This window comes from Micrasema longulum, unplaced genomic scaffold (genome assembly GCF_059751315.1).
Source record: "Micrasema longulum isolate JH-2025_06_02 unplaced genomic scaffold, ASM5975131v1 h1tg000281l, whole genome shotgun sequence".
NCBI classification, from domain to species: Eukaryota; Metazoa; Arthropoda; class Insecta; order Trichoptera; family Brachycentridae; genus Micrasema; species Micrasema longulum.
Window position 1 is genome coordinate 58945 of NW_028277485.1, and position 26644 is coordinate 85588.

The window sequence follows — 26644 nt, forward strand, 5'->3', positions numbered from 1 at the left end:
AGAACAATTTTAAAAAGTAAGACCAATTACAGATTCCACACTAATGAATGCAGGAGGAGAGGGGAAAAATAATTTAATTCTAAAAAAGTAAAAATAAAAATATTACATAAAAAGTTCATAAAAAGGAGAAGACATTGTAAAGCTACTCTACTTTCCTCCCTCTCTCTCTGCTTTCATGAACATTTCAATTTAATTGTAAAAAAATCACAACTAACAATAAATTATTCGATGCAGGTAGTAGATGTAGGTAAGTATACATTAAGAGTTGAAATCAAATGATTAAAATTAAAAGTAAAAGTTAAAATGAAAAGTTTAAATTAAAATTAAGTTAAAAGTTAAAATTAAAAAGTTAAAATCGAAAAGTTAAAATTGACGACGCAATACGGAATGAGCTTTAAACGACAACATTTTTCGAGTGTATTTCATATATAGATAGAGGTGAAATTCCTATCCGCCGATTTAGTCGATGGTTGAACATCCCACGGCACCACGACATATCATAGGGTGGATTCATTAATAGTTATTTGTTAAATTATTTAAATTATCAAAATGCAGATAAAAACACGAAACAGTACACCATGTGGCCGACTAATCTCCACTCGATTTCTTTTAGCAAAATTTTCACCCGCGAGTAGAAACTAAATAGATGAAACCAAAAAAGAAAATAATAAAATTGTGTCTATCAACTCTAATTTTACCGGACCGAGTAAATTGGCGCGATACGTGTGAAATGGGCCCGTACACGACACACGCAATCATTCATTTTTAGAATAATAATGTAATATATCAACTGCAATACAAAATTATCAAAAAAAGTTCAGGAATTGATTTGAAATTAGAGTTGAAAATTTCTTGATAATTTTTCAACTATTAAAATTGGTTATGCGGTTATTTCATGTAAACAAAATATTATATATGTTTGTTTTTTCCAAATTATTAATATATGCATGATATTATGACTTTTTTTATTTATTTAAGTATTTTTATCGCATTTATGTTATTTCCGCCTTGTTGTGTAGAGGTGAAAACGTTAGGCTAACAAGCATAAGTTTCAATGCAAAGGTTGTTTTTATTTCCGAATGTGAGATAACACGACAAATAATATATAGAACTGCCTAATTAGATAAATACTATAATTTATTTTAAAACATATTTTAAACGGGTCAGAGAACGGTTAGAAAATGGTAATCATAGAAGTATTAAATTAAATTGATGTTCAATAAAATAATCGTGATGGATTTAAGATAGGTAAAGCTATCAGCCAAAAATTCTCAAAAACCATTCATTAATTATTTTTTTTAATAATTTGATTTGGCAAGGATTTGAGTAATAATTCGAAATTTAAGAAGGGAACCAAAAAAAAAATATTTTTTTAAGAATGTGCTTTGAATAAATATTATTGCTGATTCAGGTCATGTGTATTATGTGTGTATGTATGTTTATGTAACTTTTGATACTTTTTTAGTTTTTAATTTAAGTTAATATTTATTTTTCGATGCAGTGGTTATTTTATAATAAAGCTATTTTTATTTTGTTTTTGTACAAAAAAAAATGTAAAATGTACATATTTATAAAAATCAATATTTTTTTATACATGTCTCTAAATGGGTTTTTCCCAAAACTCCTTGGGAATATTTAAATTTGTTGCAACAGAGAAGGGAAACTTTTTGAGGAGGAAATATGGGAGTCTAGGCATTTACAAGGCTTATGGCCTGTCCTTGAGAATAGTTCATAAAATCTTATATAACCTGCTTTCTGAATAAATAAAACTTTGGCAAACATTTTTTTATCGCAGGAGGCAAAACTAGCGGTTCACAGTGGTGTTCTAGTGCCAACTCTTATGTATGGGAGCCAAGTATGGAATTGGAAAAAAAAAATGAAAGTAGGTTAAATGGTGTCTAAAATGTCGAGATCCGTGAACAATGTAAGGCTGAGACATGCATTTTCGACAGAATCAAGAAAGGGGTGCTGCGTTGGTTTGGACATGTAGAGCGAATCGACAGCGAAAGGACGGCATAAATGATTTACGATGCGAATGTTGAAGGATGCAGTAAACGAGGAAGACCAAGAAAGACATGGCACGATCAAGACCACCAAATAATGAAGATGGACATGTCAAGAGTAGGAAAAATCGGCGTGCGTGCATGAGATGTGTGAATGTAGAGGAAGCGAGGTGTGTTTGCAAAGACAGAATGATATGGCGTTCTATCCTCTCTGTCAACCCCTAAGGGGAAACGGCGTGATGATTTGTTTGTTTGTTTGTTTGTGAATACATTAATTATACATCTAATCGACTTCTCTACCACGGGATCACAATCGACTCAATACAACATTATGAATATCTTCCTTTATGAGGATATTCGGTGGGAGGGCGATATGATGAATCGATATTTGAATATAGTTTTAATGTCGCTCTCTCGTAGATGCCTCCCTAAATACTGTGCGAAAAAGATAACTGCACATCGCGTCGGACTAATTATGCCTAGCTAAAATCGACAAAATCAAGGTCTCGTAGTCCCGTTTTCCGTACCCCAAAACTGAAAGGCCTTTTTGTTTTATTTATTTTATTTAAATGTACAATACAGCACGATTGCCTTTTAAAATGTTTATATTTGATTAGGTATTTACAAAAGCATATTTTTAAAAAGTGCACAATATATTATTAAGGCCCAACATATGTATTGTAGACTGGGCCGATTATGTATGAAGTTTTTTTATTTTTTAAGGCATCAAAGTGAAAGGGGTCTAAAAAGATGCATTTTGAATCACATTGAACGTAAAAATATAAAAAAATATATTCCGTACTACTTTTAGTCCTCAACCGAAGTTTGAGGTTTACCACTGTCTGAACATTTTGCTGATTATTTATATTGATTTTTTTTTTTTAGTAAAGATATAACTTAATCACATTACAAATTCGAACACGTTTTAAAACTACCGAAACGTAAAAAGTTTACACTCCGCGGAACTGATTCCGTTGAGTGCCTGGCTAATATTAACGAAAAAAATAGCTCATTAAAACAATGCTACCTTTTTATTACAATACAAAGTGCAACCCACACCCTAAGATGGTTTTTAAATAAGGTTTAATGCACATTATAAAATTGCACTTATTTTCTTACTTAAATACGAAATGATTAATACGAAAATATCGACTTTTTCGAAAACTTCAAGCTCTGGTTGAGGGTAAAAAGTAGTATCGAATATTATATAAAGTTGGTAAGAGGCAACTTTTTAGACCCCTTTCATTTTAAAATACGGAAAAAAAAATATCGGCCCACCGTAATGTGTGGTCCATAAATACAATGGTATTTAAACACGAATAAGTCACTAATACACATTATAATACATAGTTAGAGAGGAAGAGTCTAAAGCTGGTAAATCCAGCATAAAAAAGATCCATCTTTCTCGGTAGGCTATTCAAATGAGCAATCATCTTCCCCACAGGCATCAACGATAAATTTGTCCTTTTTTTTAAAAAAAAAAGAGTGTTAGAAATAAATTTTCGGTCTGCATGTTTTACTTTTTTTTCAAATATAATAATCATATTTGTATACCGTTAGTCCGAAGCCGGCAGATAAAAAGAGGTAATTTTATGGTTTTTTGAATGGTCCTAGCTCTTATAAAGGACAATTTAAATAATCAACCAAAAAAAAATATGAACTCTCCAATGGTAAAGATGTGTGTAAAAAAAATATCGCACTAGTGCCATAATGAAGGGAGAAAATACGGGAATACGTTTGTACGAAGAAAAGTCAAACCGCGAATCCTCTTAAGCGTAAAAATAGCTATCTTCGTGTTTCTTCAGACACATTGTTTGATAGTTTACTTGGTTTATTTTAGATGTCCTATTTTAGTGTTTTTCCCGTTCAAGATCCGTATAGTAGAAATTTCCATCTGTTTGTGTAGGTAATAGGTACTGTCTGTTTTTGTGTAGGTAATAGATACTGTTTATACTGCTATCTTTATTCATGTTTGCTTTTACTTCTATTGATTTGTTTATTGCCAATTGTAAATAAATTTTGTGTCTCACGTCTTACGTCTTTTTAGAAGAGTTTTAACATTTTTAGTTTGACCTTTTTTAAGCTTATATTGAAGTCAATAACAATACATAGTAAATGACAAATCTACCTTGTAATCTACCTTGCACGATTGTACTCGTACCTTTGTATAATAAATTTATTCAAGTCTTTATTAAATTAAGAAAAAATATTGCCAAAGGTGTGTGAAACTAAGATTTCCTTTTTTTTATTAGGGGCTATTCTAGTTAATACATTTCACTGAATTTAACAAAAGGATGAATGTTACATACATTATTTTATATCATCCGCGAAAATTTGAAATTCTGTAAGAGACAAAATGTAAATTCCTTAAGAAAGGGAAAAAAAAGATTATTTCTCTCTGGAAAATAGAGAGTTTTGTGTTTAATATTTTCTTAAACAATTTACACTTTGTCCTTTTCAACATTTCAAATTTCGACGGACGAGTTTTTTCTGGGTACAACATCGGGGTTAACTTTATTTGAGTAGACATATATTTGGTCTGCATGCAAAAGACAAAGTGATATGGCGTTCTATCCTCCCTGCCTACCCCCCCAGAAAATCGGTTTAACGGTTTATCTGAATGAATTTGAATCATTCGTCGTTTGATAGTCTAGTTATGGAATTCCTTTTTTTTTTTTTTAGGCATTTCATTCTAAGGATATCTGCCAAGGGCAAAATATAATATACATGGTATTGGAATATAATTGTGTAAATAGGAAAAGGCGAAGAAACCCAAATGTTTTTCTCATTTTCTGGCAAGAATCTTCCTATATGATGGATTATTTCAGGATCAAGGATGGAGAGGAGTGATGATATGTTAAAAGGGTAAGGAGGAGTACATAGTAAATACTATATCTGTCTCGTAATGGACAAAAGAACAATATGTGACCACATTCAGACCATGGACTTCCCATAGCATTGATTTCAAACATATGCTATTTGTGCTACAGTGACCAATTCGTTACCCTCTAATATTGAAAATCAACATTATGTTTTGTTTTTGTAACAGGTTTGTTGAATGGAATTAATGAATAAATAAACCACATAAAAACGTAGTCCGTGAAACGGCAAAGATTTCAAATTAACAAGCTGCGTAAAGCAACGACTGCGACACGGTACAAATCTTAAATACATGACGTAACATAAAATGTCATCAGCCCTGACTGCAGGTCTTACCATCGTTTTGTATACTTTGCCTGTGGTTTTAATAAGCATCCTTTTATCGCAGAGTACGCCAGAAAGGAATCTCCACTTCAACTATGCAGTATTGGTACGGTGATGAGCATCTTCATCTACACAGGCACTAGTCGTTATCATAGATCCAAGGTATTTGAAGTGTGACACCTTAGGTAGCTTTGTGTCTTTATTAGTATGTATATCGCAGCCTAAGTCTTCCACCCCTCAAAAATCTCATTCCATGTTTTCAGTTTTTGTACGACTTACTCTCAGTCCGTGCTTTTCCAGCTGTTACACCCATGTGTTGAAGTCTCTTGTAGCTCCGAAGATTTCTTATCTACGAGTAAAATATCATCAGCATACAGAAAGCACTATGGTATGGTTTATTGTTATGTCCTTGTTATGTAATTCATAATAAAGTTGAAAATTAATGGACTCAATGCTGACCCTTGGTGAACACCCATTTCGAAGTGAAACGGATCGCTTGTGATAGCTGGTCCCGACACTCTGGTACTAATGTCATCTTACATATCCTGTATTGATGTCATGTTGGCTTCCGGTACATTATGTGCTAGCAGAGCTTTCCATACTAGATTAATAGGACCTCTATCAATGGCCTTTCCAAGGTCAATAAAGACCATGCAAAGATTTTCCCTGCTAGCCTGATATTTTTCCATCAACACTTAAATAGTCGGAACAGCTTCTGTTGTTGACTTGCCAGCTGTGAACCCAAACTGGTTCTGTGTAATGTCCGTTAACGCCGATGGACTTGCTTCAACAACCCTTTCTCAAAGTTATAGTGTGTGAGATGTTAGTGCTAAGCACAGTAATTGCTAATAGCAATTTGTCGAACGAAGCTAGAATTCACGCAAGATCGAGTGTGCAAATCTGAGAAAAGTATGATTGATAAGATTAATAAAGGGTCACTAAGATGGTTCGGTCATATAGAACGAATGGATGACGAAATTATGGTAAAACAGATTATATATATAGTGAGAATTAATGGTAACGTAGAACGAGGACGACCACGAAAGACGTGGCGTGATCAGATAAACCAAAATATGTAGACTTGTCATATCAAAAGCAAACATATCGAAGGGCACGTAGATATGTCAAGATGCATGAATGTGAAAGAAGGTAGGAATGCATGTCGGGATAGACGTGTGTGGCAGTCCATCCTCTCTGCCTACCCCTTTAGAAAATGGCGTGATGATGGTAGTAGTATTCAATTCAATATTTTAAAAATATTCGAGAAGTGGTAGGTATTCAAGCACAGACTAAGGTACATACGTGCCTTGGGGTTAGGAAATACATTATGATAAATTATGACAAGGGTAGAAAAGGATTGCAGAAAATGATGTCACGGCAAAAAACTTTCAAAATAATAAAATATTCACATCCACCTAGTTTTGAATTATTGTGAAAATGGAGTAATATCAAAATCACAAAACTTGAAAAAATCGTAGCGCTGATATTACGATACATACAAATATTTTTTTAAAATTTTATTCTTACTTTGATAGTCTTATTAACAAATTAAAAAAAATAACCCGTGAACCACTTGTGCGGATACGTGATGATGATAATAATATTTTTTAAGGCGGAAATGTACGAGGTAGTATTTAAATTATAAATTGTATTTATAGTTTTTTTCAATGCGGTAACAATACGAAGCCTCTTTTAGTCATCTAGTGGTCAAATTTAGTAATATAAATAGTTTACAGATGATGTCAATATGTATTTTTCTTTTACTGAAAAATAAATAATTCACCTTTTTGTCTATGTGTAGCTTAAATTAACAATCATTAATATAATAACATATCGTAGTATAATGTGAAACAACGAGACATGAATTTGATTGCAAATTACAACTAATCATAACACAAAGATCAAAGTTTTTAATCAAAATTACCACAAAAATTACTACAAAGTTTTATTTAAAACCTTGTGATTTATTAATGAACTGTTTATATTGGTAGCTTACTAAGCAATATTTTAATATGGTTTCATTTTAAGCCCCAGTATCATCTAAACTGAGATAGCAACATAAAATGCATTAAATTTGCGGTGTTTAGTGACATCTATTGCATTTTACTGCAGTTAACTGCAAAGGTCTGCGCCAGCTAAAGCTTGTGTAATTTTGCCCTGTGCATACGATCTAGTTTAGGAAAACGACCGATAGATGACTATACTGTCACAATATTGCAAAAACTATTTTCAAAAATTAATAACATATAAATTGTAAATATTCTTTGTGAGAAATTTATGATGATTATAAAAAATAAAACAAGTAGATTTTAATATCTAAGGCGAAATTATGATTTTGACATAATACTTAGGAGTTAAGAGAACGAAAGTATTGAAGAAGAAAAAACTAGCGACATCTATTACTGGAAAGGGGTAGGTTTTAAAGTTTTAAACCAAGCATTGGTACATAGATAAACGAAAAATGTAAATATAAAAACACACGCGGAATTTAAAAAGTGAATGAACAGTGCGTAAAGAAATTACTTAACCCAGCCGATGACAGATTAAGAACTTGTTATCTCGCCCAAAGCACCAGTGAACGAGTGAACCTGAAATTTCCGAATTCAAGGTACACATGCAGGATTTTCTTATTACGCCAAAACTTGATAAGTATAAAAGTATATCTTTAACATAACTCAGTTACCCTCGACGACGAGCGTTTTCGACTCGATACCTTCTCTCGGCTAAAAATCCAGAAAGAGGAATCGAGTGTAGGTAAATCCGCCTAGTAGCGTGGGCGAATCGTCAAAATAAGCGATTATGGACTGCTTACCATTATACTGCCGTCATAAGAAAGAAGGACGTTTCTACATAAAACAAAAAACGGAGAAAAAAACTATTTTGTGACTCGGAGATTGAAAATTTCGCTGTGTGAAAAATACTGCAAAAATTAAGTGTATTATTTTATTTATATTTTTGATTTTATTTGGGATTTTTACAGCTATTACATAAACAAAATAAGTAGAAAAATATTACCAATACTTAAGCCAATTAAAAAAATCCACTGTAAATCTAATGCCACATAATATATTTATTTATTTATTTATTCACGCTCTTTATCAAAATACAATTCCATGTTCATTTCACATGAAAAGAGTTAACGTAATTGTATGTGTATGACGTTTGTATTCATGTGTATGTTAATGTGTGTATGCGTAAACGAATGAGGGAGAGGGTGCGTGTGTGTGGGTGCGTAAGTATTATTAGTAATTAATTATTTTTTATTTAGTAATTAAGTAAACGTCTTTCTTTTTTAGTGTTAATATGCCAATTGATTCTACTCAACATATAAAATAGACGTTACTGGCCATTTAGTGCTTTTCAAAATAGTGACGCCGACCTAATAATCAATGAGCCTCGAAATTACGAGCAGATCTTAAATTTAATTGAAAACGAATATGTACATTCATTTCAGATATTTTTAAAAACGAAATAGAAGAAAAAATAAGTATTTTAATCAGTCTTTTATAATTATTTAAGTCAGAACAGCCTTTTATATTTAGTAATCTTCGAGACTTTTTGCAGTTAAATCTCATTTATTAGTGAAAATAATATGGTTGTGGTTATTTTAGGAAGATAGATTTATTCTTAGTAGATGCGTATTTTTCTCCTGATTCCGAATATGTATTTAGCTCATTTTCGAAAAAAATGTTAGATGCGTCCTTCTTTCTTATGACGGCAGTATATTTGACTTGCGATAATAAATGCTCTCTCCGTGGTGTTGAATTGGTTTAATTCCAACAATTTATTATTAATTAAAAAAATACTAAATGTATTAGAGTTGTGAGCCGTGATGTCAAACAAACTATGTTTAGTGTAAAACTTAAAGACAAAGAACTGGATCTTGTGGATACCACTGTATTTTATAGTATAAAATTAGATTCTAAGCTTCAATGGGGTCCACATATAGCTAATTTATCGTACAGACTTAGTTCTGCAGCCTACGCTGTTAAAAAGATTCGACATCTTACTAATGCAGAACCAGCTAGATTGGTATATATCAGTTACTTCGACAGCGTGTCTTACGGTATAATGCTGTGGGGAAGTGCCGCAAATGTTGATTCTGTTTTTGTGCCGCAGAAGAGAGCTGTTCGAGTAATTTACAATATGAGTCCCCGAGAATCGCTTAGAGATATGTTAAAAAGGTCAATATATTGACAGTCACATGTCAATATATCTATGAAAATTTAATGTACGTACATAAAAATATTGTTGATTTTTAAAAGAGATTAAACAGAGATTTCCATGGGTTCAATACTAGAAATAAAGATATACTAAGTGGCTCCACCACTAGACTGCAAAAAAAAAAATCTTTTGCCTCAAACTACATTCGATTCGACAATAAGGTACCTCTTAAAATGTAAAGATTTTGTCAAGCACAACATGTTTGGAAAAAGCTACTATTGAGTGTATAGAGTCGATAAATATTTGCAGGCCAAGACAGCTTGGCATTAGATTGGCGTTTATTAATTTTAGTTTTTTTTTTAATTAAATTCGTTTGATAGGTTTAATTGTTTAATTATTGATTTATATTTAAATAATTGATATTTTATTGTATTTAAATTTATTTCAACGGAGGGGAAAACATTTTTGAGAAGGGATTATGGAAGTCTAGGACTCTGGAAGTCATTTACAGGGCTCATGACATGTCATTGGCTGGTTTAAGTGGCCACTTTACACACTGTGTAACATTCACCATTCTGTCCATGTTTATACATCCACATTTCCTCAACTCTTCCATCTGTTGACTTTTGTGAAGTTAAAGAGATGAAACCTTTATCACATGGGTGAGATTCATCCGGCTGAACCAAATCACCTACTAGGCAACGCCTGAAAACAATGTTCCATTTTTTATACTTTTTCTTTTACCAGGTAGTTAATTCATTGTTATATTTAATTATTTATTTCTTTTACGTAATGGGAAACGTTAATGTAAATATATGTATTTGATTAATGTAAATTTAATAAATATTGTATTTTTATTTGTTATTATTAAAAAAATATTTGAAAAATATTTTATTGATTCATATTTTTTAGTTTTAATTTATTTATTGACGAAGAGATTCGATAAATCCTATATAAAGAATAATAATAACAATGTTTATAGTAAATATGTTCATGCGAAAATTTATAAAATAATTGCTATTTGTTATAAATCACAACGACCGATTATATCTTCCTACAAAAAAATATATATGAAGTGGGCCATGCGCCCTGCCCATTCTCAGTGAACGATGAAACTAGCCTATTACCTCAGCGTATTCTCCATACAAAAAATTACACTGTATTTTACATTTTTAACCCGGGTCAGCTTTTTTAGTACTAAAACGAGCTTGCAGATTACAAATATTATACAAGATTCTCTGTTTGGAAACTAGTATTTCTAACATTATTTTCGAAGGACTATTTTTATATGCGATACCGTTGACATATGTATCAGGATATGTGGTGTGTTCTCAGTGGCCGTATTTGGCATTATTCTTTTATCAGTGTTGACAGTTACTGCTAAATGTCATTGTGGTATTTGTCAATAAACGTTTGTGCAAGTATTGTATTAAAATAGTGTAGAATAAAGCTACATATCGCGTGGTTAATAATAATTTATCATTGTTTGAGTTGATTTTCACAGAACCACAGAAAAAAAAGTCATTTATAATTATATTACTTACATATTATGTACTTGTATGTGGTATGTATTACCTCTATGTATTGATTTATTGATTTATTTTATTTTATTTGGGAAATCAAAAGTTCTACATATATATTTATAGTAAACAAACAGATATAGTGTATAAACTCAGAACTAATAACAAATAAGTTTATACATATAAAAATGTTATTTTCATGAACTCGTAAATATTTTTCAATAATCAAAGATTTTTTAAATATTTTTTTAAGAACAGTAAGTTATTGTAAATTGGGCGGGATTAGGAAAGAATGCTTAAAGAGAGGATAAGGAGGGGAAGGGAGATGTACATATTTATTATTATAATGTCTACTAAGCTACATAATGCATTTTTAGTATATATTTTAAATCTGACAGAGTGATGTTTGTGTAATCTATATCTTTAAATGTATGAAGGTACAAATTAAAAAACATTTTTTGTAGATCACCTATAAAAAAAATACGGCACTCCCTAGTTGTGTAGTGGATGACACACTCGCCAACTATGCTTGAGATCCCAGGTTCGATTCCTGGCAAGGTCGACGCGAAAAAATCATTTTAAAGGCACTCGAAGCGTAAGACTGATCACCTTATCTTCGTGTAGATAGTCAAAATACACTTCATTATTGGCGTACCAATGCAGATGACGATAAATAAATGTAAGTATGTTCATGTTACCGTCGACAGCAAAAAAAAATTCAAATATCACAATATTCACCTCAACTGGTAATGCAACAGTGCAATTCTATTAAAAATAGGGTGCTGATAAAAAAAGGGATTTAAGCTCGGGGGATTACGGAAAATGTGCTTATACAGGTGCGTTGAGAGCTTTTTTTGTCTGAATTTTTAAATATGCAGGGAAAAAAACTTATCCAAAATCAATGAATCTCTATTAGTGTTCAATTGTATTTGGCGGGGTTAACGGGTCAGATTTTCGTGTCAGGAAAAGTTCACATTTTTGTCAGTTTCCATTATATTTTCAAAAATAACATATCTCGTGGCAATATAAGTAGCTATATTTATTTATCAACAATATTTACAGTATGTCCAAATGTTTGTAGTCAAGCTGGATTTTTAACGTGTTGCAATTGAGAGGGAAACATTTTTGAGAAGGGAATATTGAAGTCTAGGCATTTACAGGGCTTATGAACTGTCATTGGCTGGTTTCATAAGAAGGATAACAATTTAACAATTGTTTTCAGGTGTTGCCTAGAAGGTGAAATGGTACAGCCGGATGAATATCATTCACATGGTACAGGTTTCAGCTATTTTACTTCACAAAAGAAAAAAGAAAAAGAGTCGAGGAAATTTGGACGTTCAAATTTAGGCAGAATGGTGAATATTACACAGTGTGTAAAGTGACCACTTAAACCAGTCAATGACAGATCATAACCCCTGTAAATGCCAAGACTCCCACGTTCCCTCCTCTAATATGTTTTCCACTCTGTTGTAACAAATTTAGATATATATTTATAAGTAGTGTTGTGTACATATTGACATAATGTATACAAATAATCGACAAAAACTTACACCTAACACGGCACCAATGCGTACACAACACAAAATACTATACAAATTTCTAACAAGGACAATATGTAATGAGAATACGTATGATATTATTTGTGTTTGTGTTGTTATTGTTTTGTGTCTTTGGAGTGCGATATGTGGAGCATTGTATGTGAAATATGGTGTGTGTTTAAGAAGTAGGTTTAGTTTAAATAGAAAGGGGTAAATATTATTTGAATCAATAAAATTTACCTTCCGTTTAAAGTAAAGAGCAGTCTTTGAATATGTCCAAATCGTACATCTAATATTTTTAAAAAGTACAGATATTTCTTCCTAATGAAAATATTACATGTTTAACTTTTTATTTTGAAATTTAAATCGCAAAACAGATTTAAACAGATTTGTTTGCAGGTTCAGTAAAAGATATACATGCGTAGCGACCGTGGAATTAAACGTTTATTTTGTAAGTATTTCTAAAATAGGTTAATGGTGGGCCTTATAGTTAATTTTGCCACAATTTATCATGGAAAACCTCTTGGGTAAATGGAAAAAGAGATCAATGATAATCACTTACCATCCCCTCTATTCTTTCCATCAGGATTCCAATCTTCCTCTGAAAAAGAAAAAATAGCCAATATTAGCCATTTTGCGAAAATGTTGGGCATTCACGAAGGGTTAAGGTAATTCAATAATATAATTTACTACTTTGTGAATATTTTAAATCAAAGCTTTAATATTAATATATATAAATTATTATTTAAAATAATAAGTTTTCACTGTTTTTTTCTTATTTTATACTAAACATGTTGTGTAAGTTGTCTTAAATCAATGAAAACTATTAATACAATTTATATAAAATTTTCATTATTTCAAGACAGTGTTTTTTACAAGAAATATTTTTTTAATATATGAAACTGTATTTTAGTAGAACTTGTATTGTGTATTGAATAAAATGTAATAAAAATACTTAAAATAAAAATACTTAAACGACGTATATTCCAATAAAAAAAATAGTCGGAAAAGCTAGTCACCAGATGTCGCCTATGAGAAAGAAGCAAATAATTGTAAAGCACGCTGCTTCGACTAGACATATAAATATATAAAACACAATTTCTGAAAATTGTTGGGACGTGAAAATCGCAAACATAATACAGTACGATGATTGTTTCACAGTGTGTAAAGTGATCACTTAAACCAGCATATGACAGGTTAACAGCCATGTTTATGCCTAGATTTCCACATTTTCCAACTGTTCCTTCATTACTGATACGACTGCTACTACCATCACGCCGTTTCTGCATAGGGATAGGCAGAGAGGATGAACCACCACACACAACTACCCTGACATACATTCCTAGCTTCTTCCACATGCATACATCTTGTCATACATGCTCTTTAGTTCTGTTTATTCTGACATGACCAAACTTAAGATTTTGGTTTATCTGATCATGCCAGGTCTTCTATGGTCGTCCTCGTCCTATGTTACCGTTATATATATATATATATATAATATATATATAATATAAATATATATTATATATATATAATATAAATATATATAATATATATATATATATATATGACGAAAGAATGGTAAAACAGCATATATCTATATATATATATGTATATACTGTATATATACTGTATATATATATATATATATATACAGTATATACATATATATATATATAGATATATGCTGTTTTACCATTCTTTCGTCATCCATACATTCTACATGACCAAATCGTCTCAGTGACTCTTTCTCAATATTATCAATTATACCTTTCTCATATTTCCCACAGATTCACCTAAGAGATCGTACTTCGACCGCGTTCACTCTGCTTTCATCCTCCCTCTGGCAGTTCCATGTTTCACTTCCATAAGTAAGTGTTTGATCTAAAACTCCACTGTGCCGCGCTAGTGTAGCTTTCATTCGTTCATCTCTGTTAAAATATCGATACCTTAAAGCGTTCCTAAAGAAAAGAATTTCTGAACACTCATTGTAAAAATATACTTACATATTACGTTACAAAATGTGGCCAGTAATAATAATGTCATCATTGTTATTTAAAAATGCTTAATCCAAATTTTTAACTTGACTGTCAAATATTAGATGTATTGATTTTTTTTCCATAGATTGACTAGAATATTATCTAGTCATCATCGTTCCTTTTTCGCTACTAATGGTGTATAGATCACTGCATCGGTACACCAACCGCATCAAATGTTGTAAATTATCAATCCTACGCTTCAGGTCCAAGCACTATGAAATCTTCTAGCGAAAAAACACATTTCATGAATAAATGTTTTCATTTCAATCATGTCGGGAATTTAGCCCAAAACCGCTTGCATGGTAGGCACTGACCATTAATTAGACCACGAAGCGGACAATACTACATGGTCATTTATATCCTAACCGTGAAAAAAACTTTTATTGGCAACTGATTTTTTTATAAAATGACGCAATCGCTCAATTTAGATGAAATGATTTACACAGAAAACGTTAAGATGAAAAACATAAAAATTATGACTACAACTTACATTCAAGAAATACAAGAGTGCCAAATAATATATTTTACAAACTACCTAGGACTATCATAACAGAATAACAGAAAAAGAAACAGTTTGTTGTATACAGCGATCAAGTTTTACTATTCACTTTCAAAAGACTTAATTTATAAAACGTTAACGCGCTTAAAAAACACCTTAAAAAAAAACTCTTCTTACAGCCAATGTGACGATGTGATGATATGTGATGCTATTTTATCTCCTTTAGATAATGTCATAATATAATATATTATATCCTCTCATACCCGCCCTTTTGCTAATTGGGAATATTCTGTACCAATAAAATATGTAATATCATATGTAATTTAACATGTAAAGTAAAACGATATATTTTGTGATAAATAAATAAATCTAAATCTAACATTATTTATATAGTATGCTGCAGTCATAAGCAAATAGGCAGCTTTTTGACAAAACTCATAAAAAAAATCAATATGAGGTAATGTTCTATAAGAAATTTCGAATCATTTGAGCGGTAAAATAATTATTTCAGTACGAAAAACAATAAAATGTTTTTTAAGATTTTTTAAGGTTTTTACGCAATAACACAATATCTAGACATGCATAAGCAAAAACTCATTGTAGATATGACACACACAGGTATTATGCTTTAGAAACAATCGACATAGTGTGTATTCACTTATGATTAATTACAGATTTTTTAAATTTGCAAAAAGTTGATAAATACTAAAAATAATCATATTAAAATATGAGTTTTGCAAATAACTGTCTTTTTGCTGAAAAGGGCAGTTTAAATATTATTTTATTATTTATACAGTTCAAATCAATATTTTACTTTACTGAAATTACTTTTTTTACATTTATTCGAACTAAGGATTTATGAAAAAACTCGATAAAAAATATGAAAAATTTAATATCCCTCTTGAGTTTGCTCGGTATCTTTCTAGAATCTTGATTAAAAGAATTTTCGATTGAAAATTTGGTTTGAATATTCAGTGAAAATATGAAATGAAAAGTTACCCTCTGACTTAGACGTTAATTTGAAAAGACACTATGAAAGCGACAATACGTTCTCGTCGTGAATACCTACGTATATGGAGAAATAAATTTATATATAAATTAATATGGGTAGGGATTAGGGATGCGCTATCTTAATAAGTGGTCAATTATTGAAACCCAAGGGGTTACGAGAATAAACTATTTATTTTAGAAGTTATTAAAATCGATCAGCGTAAAAAATCGATAGTCTAGAAGACAAACGAGCTATTACAGTACTGGTTAATTTTCAGGAGAGCGGCTTACGGTTTGACAATATGGTTTTTTGTTTTAGTTTTCAAGCCACTTATTATGAATATGCAACTACGATTTGGTAAGAGATTCAAAAATACGGTTCTAGTGAGTGCAAATGCTCTTTCAATACATTTAACGTTAAAATGTCCAAATCGATTTTTTTGTACTTCTTTTTATCTTCCAGACATCTAGACCATCGATATTTTGAAAGCAAACTAAAAAAATATAAGAACTGGATTCAATCCCATTGAGAGTTATTATTATTAAATATTACAACGAAGATGAAGAACAATTGATAGATCGGTCATAAAAGTCTAGGCGTTTACAGGGCAAATGACATATCATTTTGTTTATGTTGCCACCTTACACACTGCGTAACATAATATAAAAAATTAATAATTCCCAGGGCGGTTGAATCCAGTTTTTGCCTTAAAAAAATGTATAGACTCAAAATATTGTTGATAAAACCAGCTGGTCTTAGCTGGTTGCCTATTATGTAGGTGAAATAATTCAATCAGATGAATCTCACCCGCAACAATTAAGGTTTCAACTCTTTAACTTCACAAACGTCAACAAATGGAAGAGCCGAAGGAATACAGATGTTCAAATAAAGGCAGAATGGTGAATGTTACACCTGCGTAAAGTGGCCACTTAAACCAACCAATGACAGGTCATAAGCCCTGTGGGATGCATAGACTTCTATATTTCCTTCTAAAAAATGTTCTTCATCTCTGTTGTAGTATATAAGTATTAACAGCTCCCTGGGGGGGTTGAATCCAGTCCTTGACCAAACTCAAAACATTGTTTTAAAAAAAAAATTAAGGTGATTTTGCACTGCAAAATTTCACTGTCCCTGGATTGACACCTGAAGCGTAAGACGGACCTTACCTCCTGTAACATGGAATGTACTTTTCTAATGCGGGGCCCTATACACCATCAGATGCGGATTAGGGTTTGATAATGACTGAGGTATAATACATAGACACGTTTCTTCTATACTAGCAAAGTCTTATACAATATTATTCAAAGCAAATATTGCATCGCCATCAACAACTTGAAATAAAATAGAAAAACAAATCACGATACACACGCAAACTTCCATGTGAGAAAGAGATTCTGAGCATTTCTATTATTTGTTTGAAGGAAAAACGCCTCTTTCATCTCTTTTTACCATTTTCCTCCATCTAGGTTTGTACTCATTTGTTTTGTATTATAAACATGTTTCAGATAACTTCGTTTCGTTTTCTTGACATTGGATATGTTTTTTCTTTGGAAAAAAAATTGAAATTACCCACAGTAGGTCAGTACGGGGTCATTTCAGGCACGGGGTCACTAGAACTGCCTATACAAGCACACGCGCCATACACACATGTTGGGTGCTTAATGCCAAGAAAATCGGGGGTGAGATGGCTTGGCTAACATCGCGTATGTCGCCAAGTGACATTCAGTGTAATCCGAAGCTTACAAAGTTGTTTTTTTACAGCTTAAGATAAAATAAACTCTTTTTAGTACTTACGCCACAGCAATCAAATAAGTTTATTTTTATCGCAAAACAAACGGCAAATTCGTGTATTTATAAATCAAAAGACAAAATAGAACATATTTTTTAAACTAATTAGTTTTTTACAATATTTGAGTTCGTCCAAATATTTGGAAAAATACTGGATTTAATCCCCTAGGGCGTCATTCAAATTGAAAATTACAACAGGGATGGAGAACGTTTTAAAGAAGGGAATATGTAAGTCTAGGCATTAACGAGGCTTATGACCTGTCCTTGGCTGGTTTAAGTGACCACTTAACGCACTGTGTAACATTCACCATTTAACGTATGTTCGAACATCCATATTTCTTAAATTTTTCGATCCGTTGATTTTACAAACTCAAAATATTGTAATAAAACCAACTGATCCAGGGAAAAGTTTAAAAATTGGAAAATTGCTTTCAGGCGTTGCCTAGTAAGTGAAATAATTTGATCGGATGAATCTCTTTACAACAATAAAGGTTTCAGATCTTTTACTTCAGTAAAATTAACAGATGGAAGAATTGAAGAAATACGGATGTTCAAACATAGGCAAAATGGTGAATGTTACACAGTCTGTACAGTTGTTACTTAAACCAGGCAATGACACGCCATAAGCCCTGTAAATGCCTAGACGTACATATTCCCTTCTCTAAAATATTCTCTATCCCTGTTGTAATTTGTTGATTTTGTTTATTTTTTATTTTTTTAGAGACAGGATCATTGGACATACACCTATGGACAAAAAAAAGTTCGCACTTACCCCGCTATCCGTAATTCCCAGTTTACCTGACTCTATTTCTTAGAAACGATTTTATTAATTAACAATTGCTTTTGTTTATTGCTAAGGAATATATTGGCTACACATTTAAAGTAATTACATTTGTAAAAGCTTCATCAGTATTTTAAAAACTACATCTGAAGAAACATAGCTACGAAAATATGGAGTTCGGGTCATATGTCTATCGCGGTAAAATCGAAAATTATTACTCTGTCACAGAAAAATATGTCGAATCGTGAAATTTCTCATAGAATCGGTTTTTCGGAGTGTTCTGTGAGAAAGTTTTTTTAAAAAATTGTGAAACCGGTTCTTTGGAGTGAAAAAGGGGAAGCGGTCGGCAGCGCAAGACAACTCCTAGAGATGATCGGCTGGTTGCCAAGCTTATCAACCAAAATCGTTTTCTAACGACTGCAGAAATACACGGAGAGATCCAGTCTACGTGCCAAACCACGTTCTCGGTGAGGACGGTTTCCAGGAGATTATTGGAGCAGGGGTTCCAAGCAAGAAGTCCCGCAAAAAAAAACCTTTTAACGAAGAAAATGAAGAAGGCTCGTCTAGATTGGGTCAAAATGCACCAAAATTGGACAATAGACGATTGGCAACAAGTCATTTTTTCCGATGAATCTAAATTTAATGTGTTTGGTCCAGATGGCAAGACGATAGTCCGGCGAAAACCTGGCGAAAGATTTCACCCTAAATCTATTACCCGAACAGTAAAGCATTCACCCTATGTCATGATATGGGGGTGCATGACAGCTCATGGTTTGGGTCCACTACAGATAGTCCAAGGCACTATGAATGCCATACAATACAAAACTATTTTGGAAAATCATTTGTTTCCTACAGTTGAAGACATTACACAATTTAGTTCAAATCCTATATTCCAAGATGATTCTGCGCCTTGCCATCGAGCTCGATCTGTGAGTATATAACTTTATTTTATAAATTTAAATTGTTGTAACTTGGTTTGTGATATCATATCTTTATTACAGGTAACTGAATTCAAAGAATCTTTTGGAGTTACATCACTGAGTTAGCCTGGAAACAGTTCGGACCTTAACCCGATAGAAAATTTGTGGGCAATAATGAAACAAAAAATTGCGAAGAAACGGGCCAAAAATACCCAGGAATTGATTAAAATCATTAACCATGTTTGGGAACATGAAATATCATTAGATATTATAAATAATTTATATTTGTCGATGTCAAACAGAATTTATTTTATGATTAAGAGCAAAAGCGATAATTACAAAATATTAAAATACTATCGAACCCGAAAAAGTACTTTTATTTTTATATTCTTTTGTTTAAAATATCGGTCTGTTTACCCTTCACACAAATCTATTAACCAAATGAAATTATTTGCATAGTAAAATAAATAAAACAACTTGTTTTTAACCACTAATTTTTATTTTTCACCGACCAGTTTCAAAGCAAACAAGCTTCTTTGTCAAGGTTTACGTAACTAAATAATTTATATTTGCCAATAAAGACACAGTGCCATAAATCAATTGTGTCGGGTACAAGAACAATGGTAACGGAGCTACCTGGAAAAAAACCCTTTTTATAAATATATATTGAGCATTTATTTTTATATTTTACTTGGAAACATTACTTTGTCATCAAATCAACAAAAATATATATTTTTAAAAAATCCAAGCAATTGAGAATATTTATTATTTTAAATTAAGAATTTTATTACAAGTGCGAACTTTTTTTTGTCCATGGGTGTAAATCTGGGTCACGTAAATATGGCTTAAGTTACAAATAAGGAATGAACTTTGCGTGTGAATGTGCCGTTATACATAAAAAAGTTTCATAATAGTGGCGTCATAATGAAATGGGACTTGATTTTATGTATTAAAATAAATACTGATTTGGCTAATTTCCTATGACATAGTACAAATTTCCTGCTTAGAGATCTTGGACGGGTATTATAATGAAATAATATGACTATGTAGAAAATTTCGATAAATTTACGGACATAGTCTATTTTGAACATACAGTACGAAAAAAACATATCGAGTAAAAAACAATAAAAAGCAATGCCTCGATTATAATGGGAAGACAAAGACGTCATACCTTCACCTTGACGGTATAATTGAAGATAAATTCTCTCTAGTGACTACGAAGATACACTACCGACCCCCCCCCCCCCCCTTCAAGTTTTGGATAGGTACATCGATACGAAATAAGGGGAAGCGTACGTCACGGGTACACATATCTACGCACTGAAATGACAGCTTTAGTATGACGTCATAGTTGAAGATAAAAGTCTCCCGACCGACTACTAAGATACAGTACCGATCCCCTCACCATCAAGTTTTGATGTAAGTACATCGGTTTATACCGAGGGAATATCGGTTTATACCAACAGATCTAGAACTCCTCAATACGTTTATCAACGCATTGAAAGTGACAAAAAAAAATTCCACCTAGCAATTTTTCCTTTACTTACATTTTTAACTGTTTTAAGATTGGCACTTTTTTTTCTTAAAAGCCTATTCAAAATATAAGAGAGAAATAGGTAAATTTTGAAGTCGAATGAAATTCTGACATAACTGTCAGTTTCGGAAACAAGTGGCTGGACGCAAAAAAATAATGTCGTTAGATTCTGCCCTTTTAAAATATAAGAGCTTAGAGTATATACATCTATCCTCTAAGTATAAGAGTATCTAGGCGTAAGAAAGTTGCCACTATAAAAATATAATTAGTTGTTATATTTTTCCGTCTGTTTTACTATTTTCCGGAGTGTACGTATCGAGACGTCAAATGAGCTGGCTTTGTAGTCACTCGGTAGAAAAATACAGACTATCGTTAAGCATATCGTCTTGGCAAGTGTCAAAAGTCTTTTAAAAATCATTTTCATTTTCTACTTGAATTGGGCTTTATTGGAGTTTATAATTGGTTTGAAGTGGACACTTTCTATCACAGAAGCCTATTTGAAATATAAATGAAAACTATTTTAAATGTTAATGGGGTAACGGACGCTGTCGCTGTCGGTATGATGTCGAGATGACAAGTAGGTAGAACATACTGAAGAAGATACAGATCGTCCAGAAATTAAGTTTGCCGTCTCGATATATACAGATGAAGATAGCGTTCATAATTGAGGCTCTGGGCCCGTATGATGGAAATTAAAAAAATATTTTAAGTTTTATCTACAAAGTGAAATTAAATTTTATGTACGAAAAATACAGTACGTTTTGTTTTTTTTTTCAATCATGTTCAATTACAGGTTATCGACGAAGATACTTTGAATTTTCTTACAAATATGCATATTTTTGTACGCAAATATTGATGTTAGTTTATAACGTCTCGATATATACCGATAAAGATAGCGTTTGTAATCGTGGCCCAATTTGATTATAGACGTAAGAAATTTATTGAATATTATTATAAGTATGTTTTTTAGATGATTAGTAAAATTAGCAAATATCTCAATTCCTAGGGGGTTAAATCCAGTCTTTTGTCTACTATGCAAACTGCAAAATAATTCAGATCCTGATTTTTGTTAACAAGGCTGATTATTTTGGTAAGATGCGCCTGGAAACCATAAATTAGTCTTCTTATGACCGAGGAACAAAATTTCATTATTTCCGAGTCAACGAAAAGAAACGTTTGGGGGTCTTTATTTGTTGGAGAATAGTCGATACATAAATAATAAATTCTTCCTAAATTTGAAATAGTCACCTAATGTGCAGATATACATTTTGATAATTAAGAAAAAACTGTATTATGAGGCTTTTTTTTTCATTTTACTTTGGAAATTAAGGATGAACTATACTTATTACCAAGAATTTTAGATAACCTCAATCTTATTGAATTACGAATAAGTTTGATTGTTTTATTTTTACTTCCAACTTCTAAGAACATCACTATACTAACCTCGAAGCCGATAAAAATGCAGATACAGTCATTGGCCCATTTCACACGAATCGTCCAAACCTATCCTGCCCGGTAAAATAAGGGTGGGTGGATACTTATTTATTACTTTATTTTTTCGTTTTATTTTTTTAGTTTTTACTCGCGGGTGAAAAAAATCGATAAATCGAGAGGAGATTAGACGGCCTCATAGTGTACTGGAACGTGCGTTTATATTTCAAATTATAATGATGTAATAACTTATATTTACATATAAGTTATTAATTAATAAAATAATATAGAATACGGCTTCTGCGGATAATATTAAACTATTTTTCTGTACATATCGGTAGTTTAGCAGCTATCTGCTTTCTATTCATTATATTCTAATGCATAACGTAAGCTACAACTGTCAAATAAATAAATAATACGAGTCGTCTATTTCCAAAACCCGCCATCTTCCTATGGCCGCGATAGGGAGGTATACATCACTAATTTGTCATTTCTTTTTTATTAAATAAAAACTCAAGTTTTTTCTCTCTATACCAAACCATATAATACCAAATTGACATTTTAGAAATATTATATTATAAATATATACCTACCATTCCACAAATACGTTTTCAATATAAAAACTCCTTTTATTCAGTTTGTGAACAAAATACAAAAATTATCAGTTTATTTTCGGTATGGACAGAAAAATTATGTTTGCATGAATTATTTTTAGAGGGCATTATTGATAATCATTATACTAGACACTACAATACACTAGATGACTAGATACACAGCATTTTTATCTTTCTTTCGTAGATTCCAAGAAATACGACCCCAAACATGTCCCTGAGCCGCGATTACAATGGGAAGCTAAGGACGTCATAATTTCACCTTGAATGGGTGTATGGGAAGGGAATGTTTTTCAGTTGCCTAATATTTAAATCTAAATATCTCCCTAGGAAGGAAATCCAGTCTTTCCACAAAAATTTGGACATACTCAAAACATTTTTGATTACTATTAAAACTATTGGACTAGCTCTCCCTAAATTCAATAATAAATACGGGAAAAGAACACTAGAGTTCAATATACCAAAAATGTATTATATGCTCTCATTGAATATAAAAAATCAAAAAAACTTATCTGGCTCAAGAGAAAGACGTCTGCTCAGAATCTGGCTTTTAGAACGTGTTTTTTGATATTAAAGTTTTTTTGTGTTTTTTTATTTTATTTGGACAATTTATTTATTTTCGATGTACATATTTTTATTTTTTTCCATAACAAGAAGAGTTTTTATATGTTTATAGAATTTAAGACATAAGATTATGTGAGAACTATATATAAGAACTTAAATATAAGCTCCTGCAGACGAACTGCATTTTATGCAGTTTAGTAGGACATGATAATTTATAAGTTAATTTTTGTATGCTTTTGATAAATAAAAAAATTAAATAAAAATAAATCCAAATTTGCTTTTTAAGCTTTAATCAAAATTGCTTGATAAATAAATGCCTGACTCTTTTTGACAAGTTCAACGTATTGATGTGAAATAAAGATTTAAAAAAAAAAAGAAAACAGAAATTTAAATAAAACGAAATACATTTAAAGAACGCATGACCTATCATCGACTAGTTTAAGTGATCCCTTCCTATACTGCTTAACACTCATCATCTGTTCCTAAGGAGATTTTACCCAACACTGGAGTACAGTTATTTTGACATGGTTAAAATGACTTACGTATTCCATGCCCGCTCCCTAGGTGGAGCATATTTATCTATTTATACTTTTACGATTTTGTATTTTTTTTATACAGAATAATGGCCCCTCACTGGATTGACCCGTGGTATCTAAAAAAGCTTTCCCGGCATCTTTGTCTCCGATCGACTTCCATGTGTCTTCCTAAGGCAGGTCCACGTCCCGTAGTTTAGACGTGATCTGCCGAAGAACTGTCAGCCGTGGACGCCCAAAACTAGAGAAATTTTAAAGTAGGCAAGTGTGGTTAAAGCTCTCGGGAGACACCGATAGTATATGACTCATTTCAAATGCATTATCGCAATTCACACGGGTAGATTGACATTTATTTTATTCTTTTGTATTTAAAATAAATTCAGAGGCACAAGTAAAAATTACTTAATCGAGTGGAGATAAGGCTACCTTATGGTGTACTGATTAATGCGTTTACCTGCCATTTTAAAAAAAAATAATAACACCCACCAGTTATTTCATCGTACCTTGTGGATTTTTACCATGGTGTGAAGTGGGCCAATGGCCCAGCCATTCATATCGCCTCAACTTGATGTCAGTTGTTACTGAAGGTTTCTGGGTACACTGCGCACTCAAAACATACGTATTCGTAATTTTGTATCGTAGTTTTTTGTTCATAATTAGCAGGATTTGATTGACACGTATTAAATATTGACGTCAATCTTGAATATATACGCAACCGTTTTGGGACGAGGCGTAAGGAATTGATTAGAACCTCGTAATGAGTCATATAACTCGCTAGCAACAAGATTAAGGTTGGTTTTGACTAGTGAGGCGAGAGAAGCAACGCTAACACTTCAATGCGTTTTGGAATACCAAAAATGATATCCTCGTGATAGCATTAACTGATTTTTACTTCGATTTCCAATTTTACGATAAAATATAGGTAAATAAGTATTAATATTAAAACTTATTGCAACAGAGAGGGAAAACATTTTTGAGAAGGTAATATGAGAGTCTAGGTATTCACAGGGCTTATGACCTGTCATTGGTTGGTTTAAGTGGCCACTTTACACACTGGGTACCATTCACCATTCTGCCTATGTTTGAACATCCACATTTCCTCAATTATAATTTAGTTACATAAAACTTTTAAGTATATTTTTTAACAGAAATACCTTTAAAAATTATTGTTTTTATCTATTTATGTTTTTTTTTTATTTTTATCATTGCGTGATTTAAAAAAAAAACCTTCGTTTTAAAATGGCAAAATCGTATGATTTCCTTATTTTGCGTGCGTTTTACCAGACTACAGCCTTAATGGCAACATAAAATACATCGTAATACATACTTTTAGAATACAGATCGCTTAGTTATTTGACGAAACATGTCAAATTTACTCTAAAATAATCAAGATCGTAAAATCTATTTACCGCCCTTATCAATTCTAATGCCAGAATTTTTTAGTCCTGGGATGACCAAAGAACCGTATTTTACTTTAACTCTTTTTTCTAATATTTGTTCAAAAACAATGTTTTATGGATATTACACTTAAAACAAAATGTATTCTAATATTCAGAAACCCCACACATCAACACAAGTCTTTTACGGGAGACACAAAAAACTAAATAATGTTTTTTTTTTCACTTGACACCATCTACGTTTTTTTAGGATTCGTTAGGGAAGTATGATCGTTATGATTCTATCAAAATGTGACAGTCAGGGCAAAAAAAGGTTTAAAGTGACTTTTAGGGTAATCGGTAGCTTAATTTATGGCATTTAATAAATGACTTACGTATCTGAAAATCACAATTTAAATAGTAAAATCTGTCAATAAAAAATATTTTTTGAACTAAGTAAAACCCGTTCATAACTAAATTTATCCCAAGAGAGTACAAAGTGTACATTTTAAAAGCGCAATTGAGGGTACTAGTTGCAAAGTGAGTTACCTCCACCAATTTTTGTAGTGAGAAAACAGTATGAAAAAGGTATTAACATTTTAGGCTACTTTTTAAATATTATTTTTCGCAAATTCATCAAGAAAAATAAAAAGGGTTAGTAAAATAATCAAAGTTCATAAAATACAGAGATTTAAAAAAATAATCCAAGATTAATTTAGCATGTAACCTACTTTAAAGCCACTACCATTGATCGAAAAAAAAATGGGAACCGGCATATGTAACTGATTTTACAACTGACACTGATATTTGTAACCAAATTAATTCATTTTTGTAATAAACTCAATGAGTAAACAGAAGGTGTAAAAGTTGTGTTTGTTTAAAACTGCATTATTAGATAAAAAAAAAACTGGAGCTAACTGATTTTGCAACTAGTACTCTCAATTATCGACGTGTTTGCGTTCCAAATTAATACGAACGGGTAATTTCGACGCTCATGCATGATCGAATAGACAGCTTACAAAGCTACGATGCATGAAACTCATGCATGATCAAATTGGTAAGTATTATTATTCATAATATTTCTGATTAATACGGTGATGCCGGCTGATGATGATATCTCGTCATGGTTGACCTGAACAACCCCTTAG

The 26644-nt window shown here is 31.7% G+C and overlaps 1 protein-coding gene across 1 annotated transcript in view; it reads right to left on the reverse strand.

Moving 5' to 3' along the window:
• The window catches only part of LOC148282862 (uncharacterized), a gene marked incomplete at its 3' end in the record, with an annotated part of 206675 nt that overhangs the window by 58116 nt on the left and 121915 nt on the right, over positions 1 to 26644 (reverse strand). Inside the window, exon 4 of the mRNA XM_088224373.1 lies at positions 12992 to 13030. Coding sequence (XP_088080499.1) covers positions 12992 to 13030 — 39 coding nt within the window. The remainder of the gene's footprint in view (positions 1 to 12991; positions 13031 to 26644) is intronic.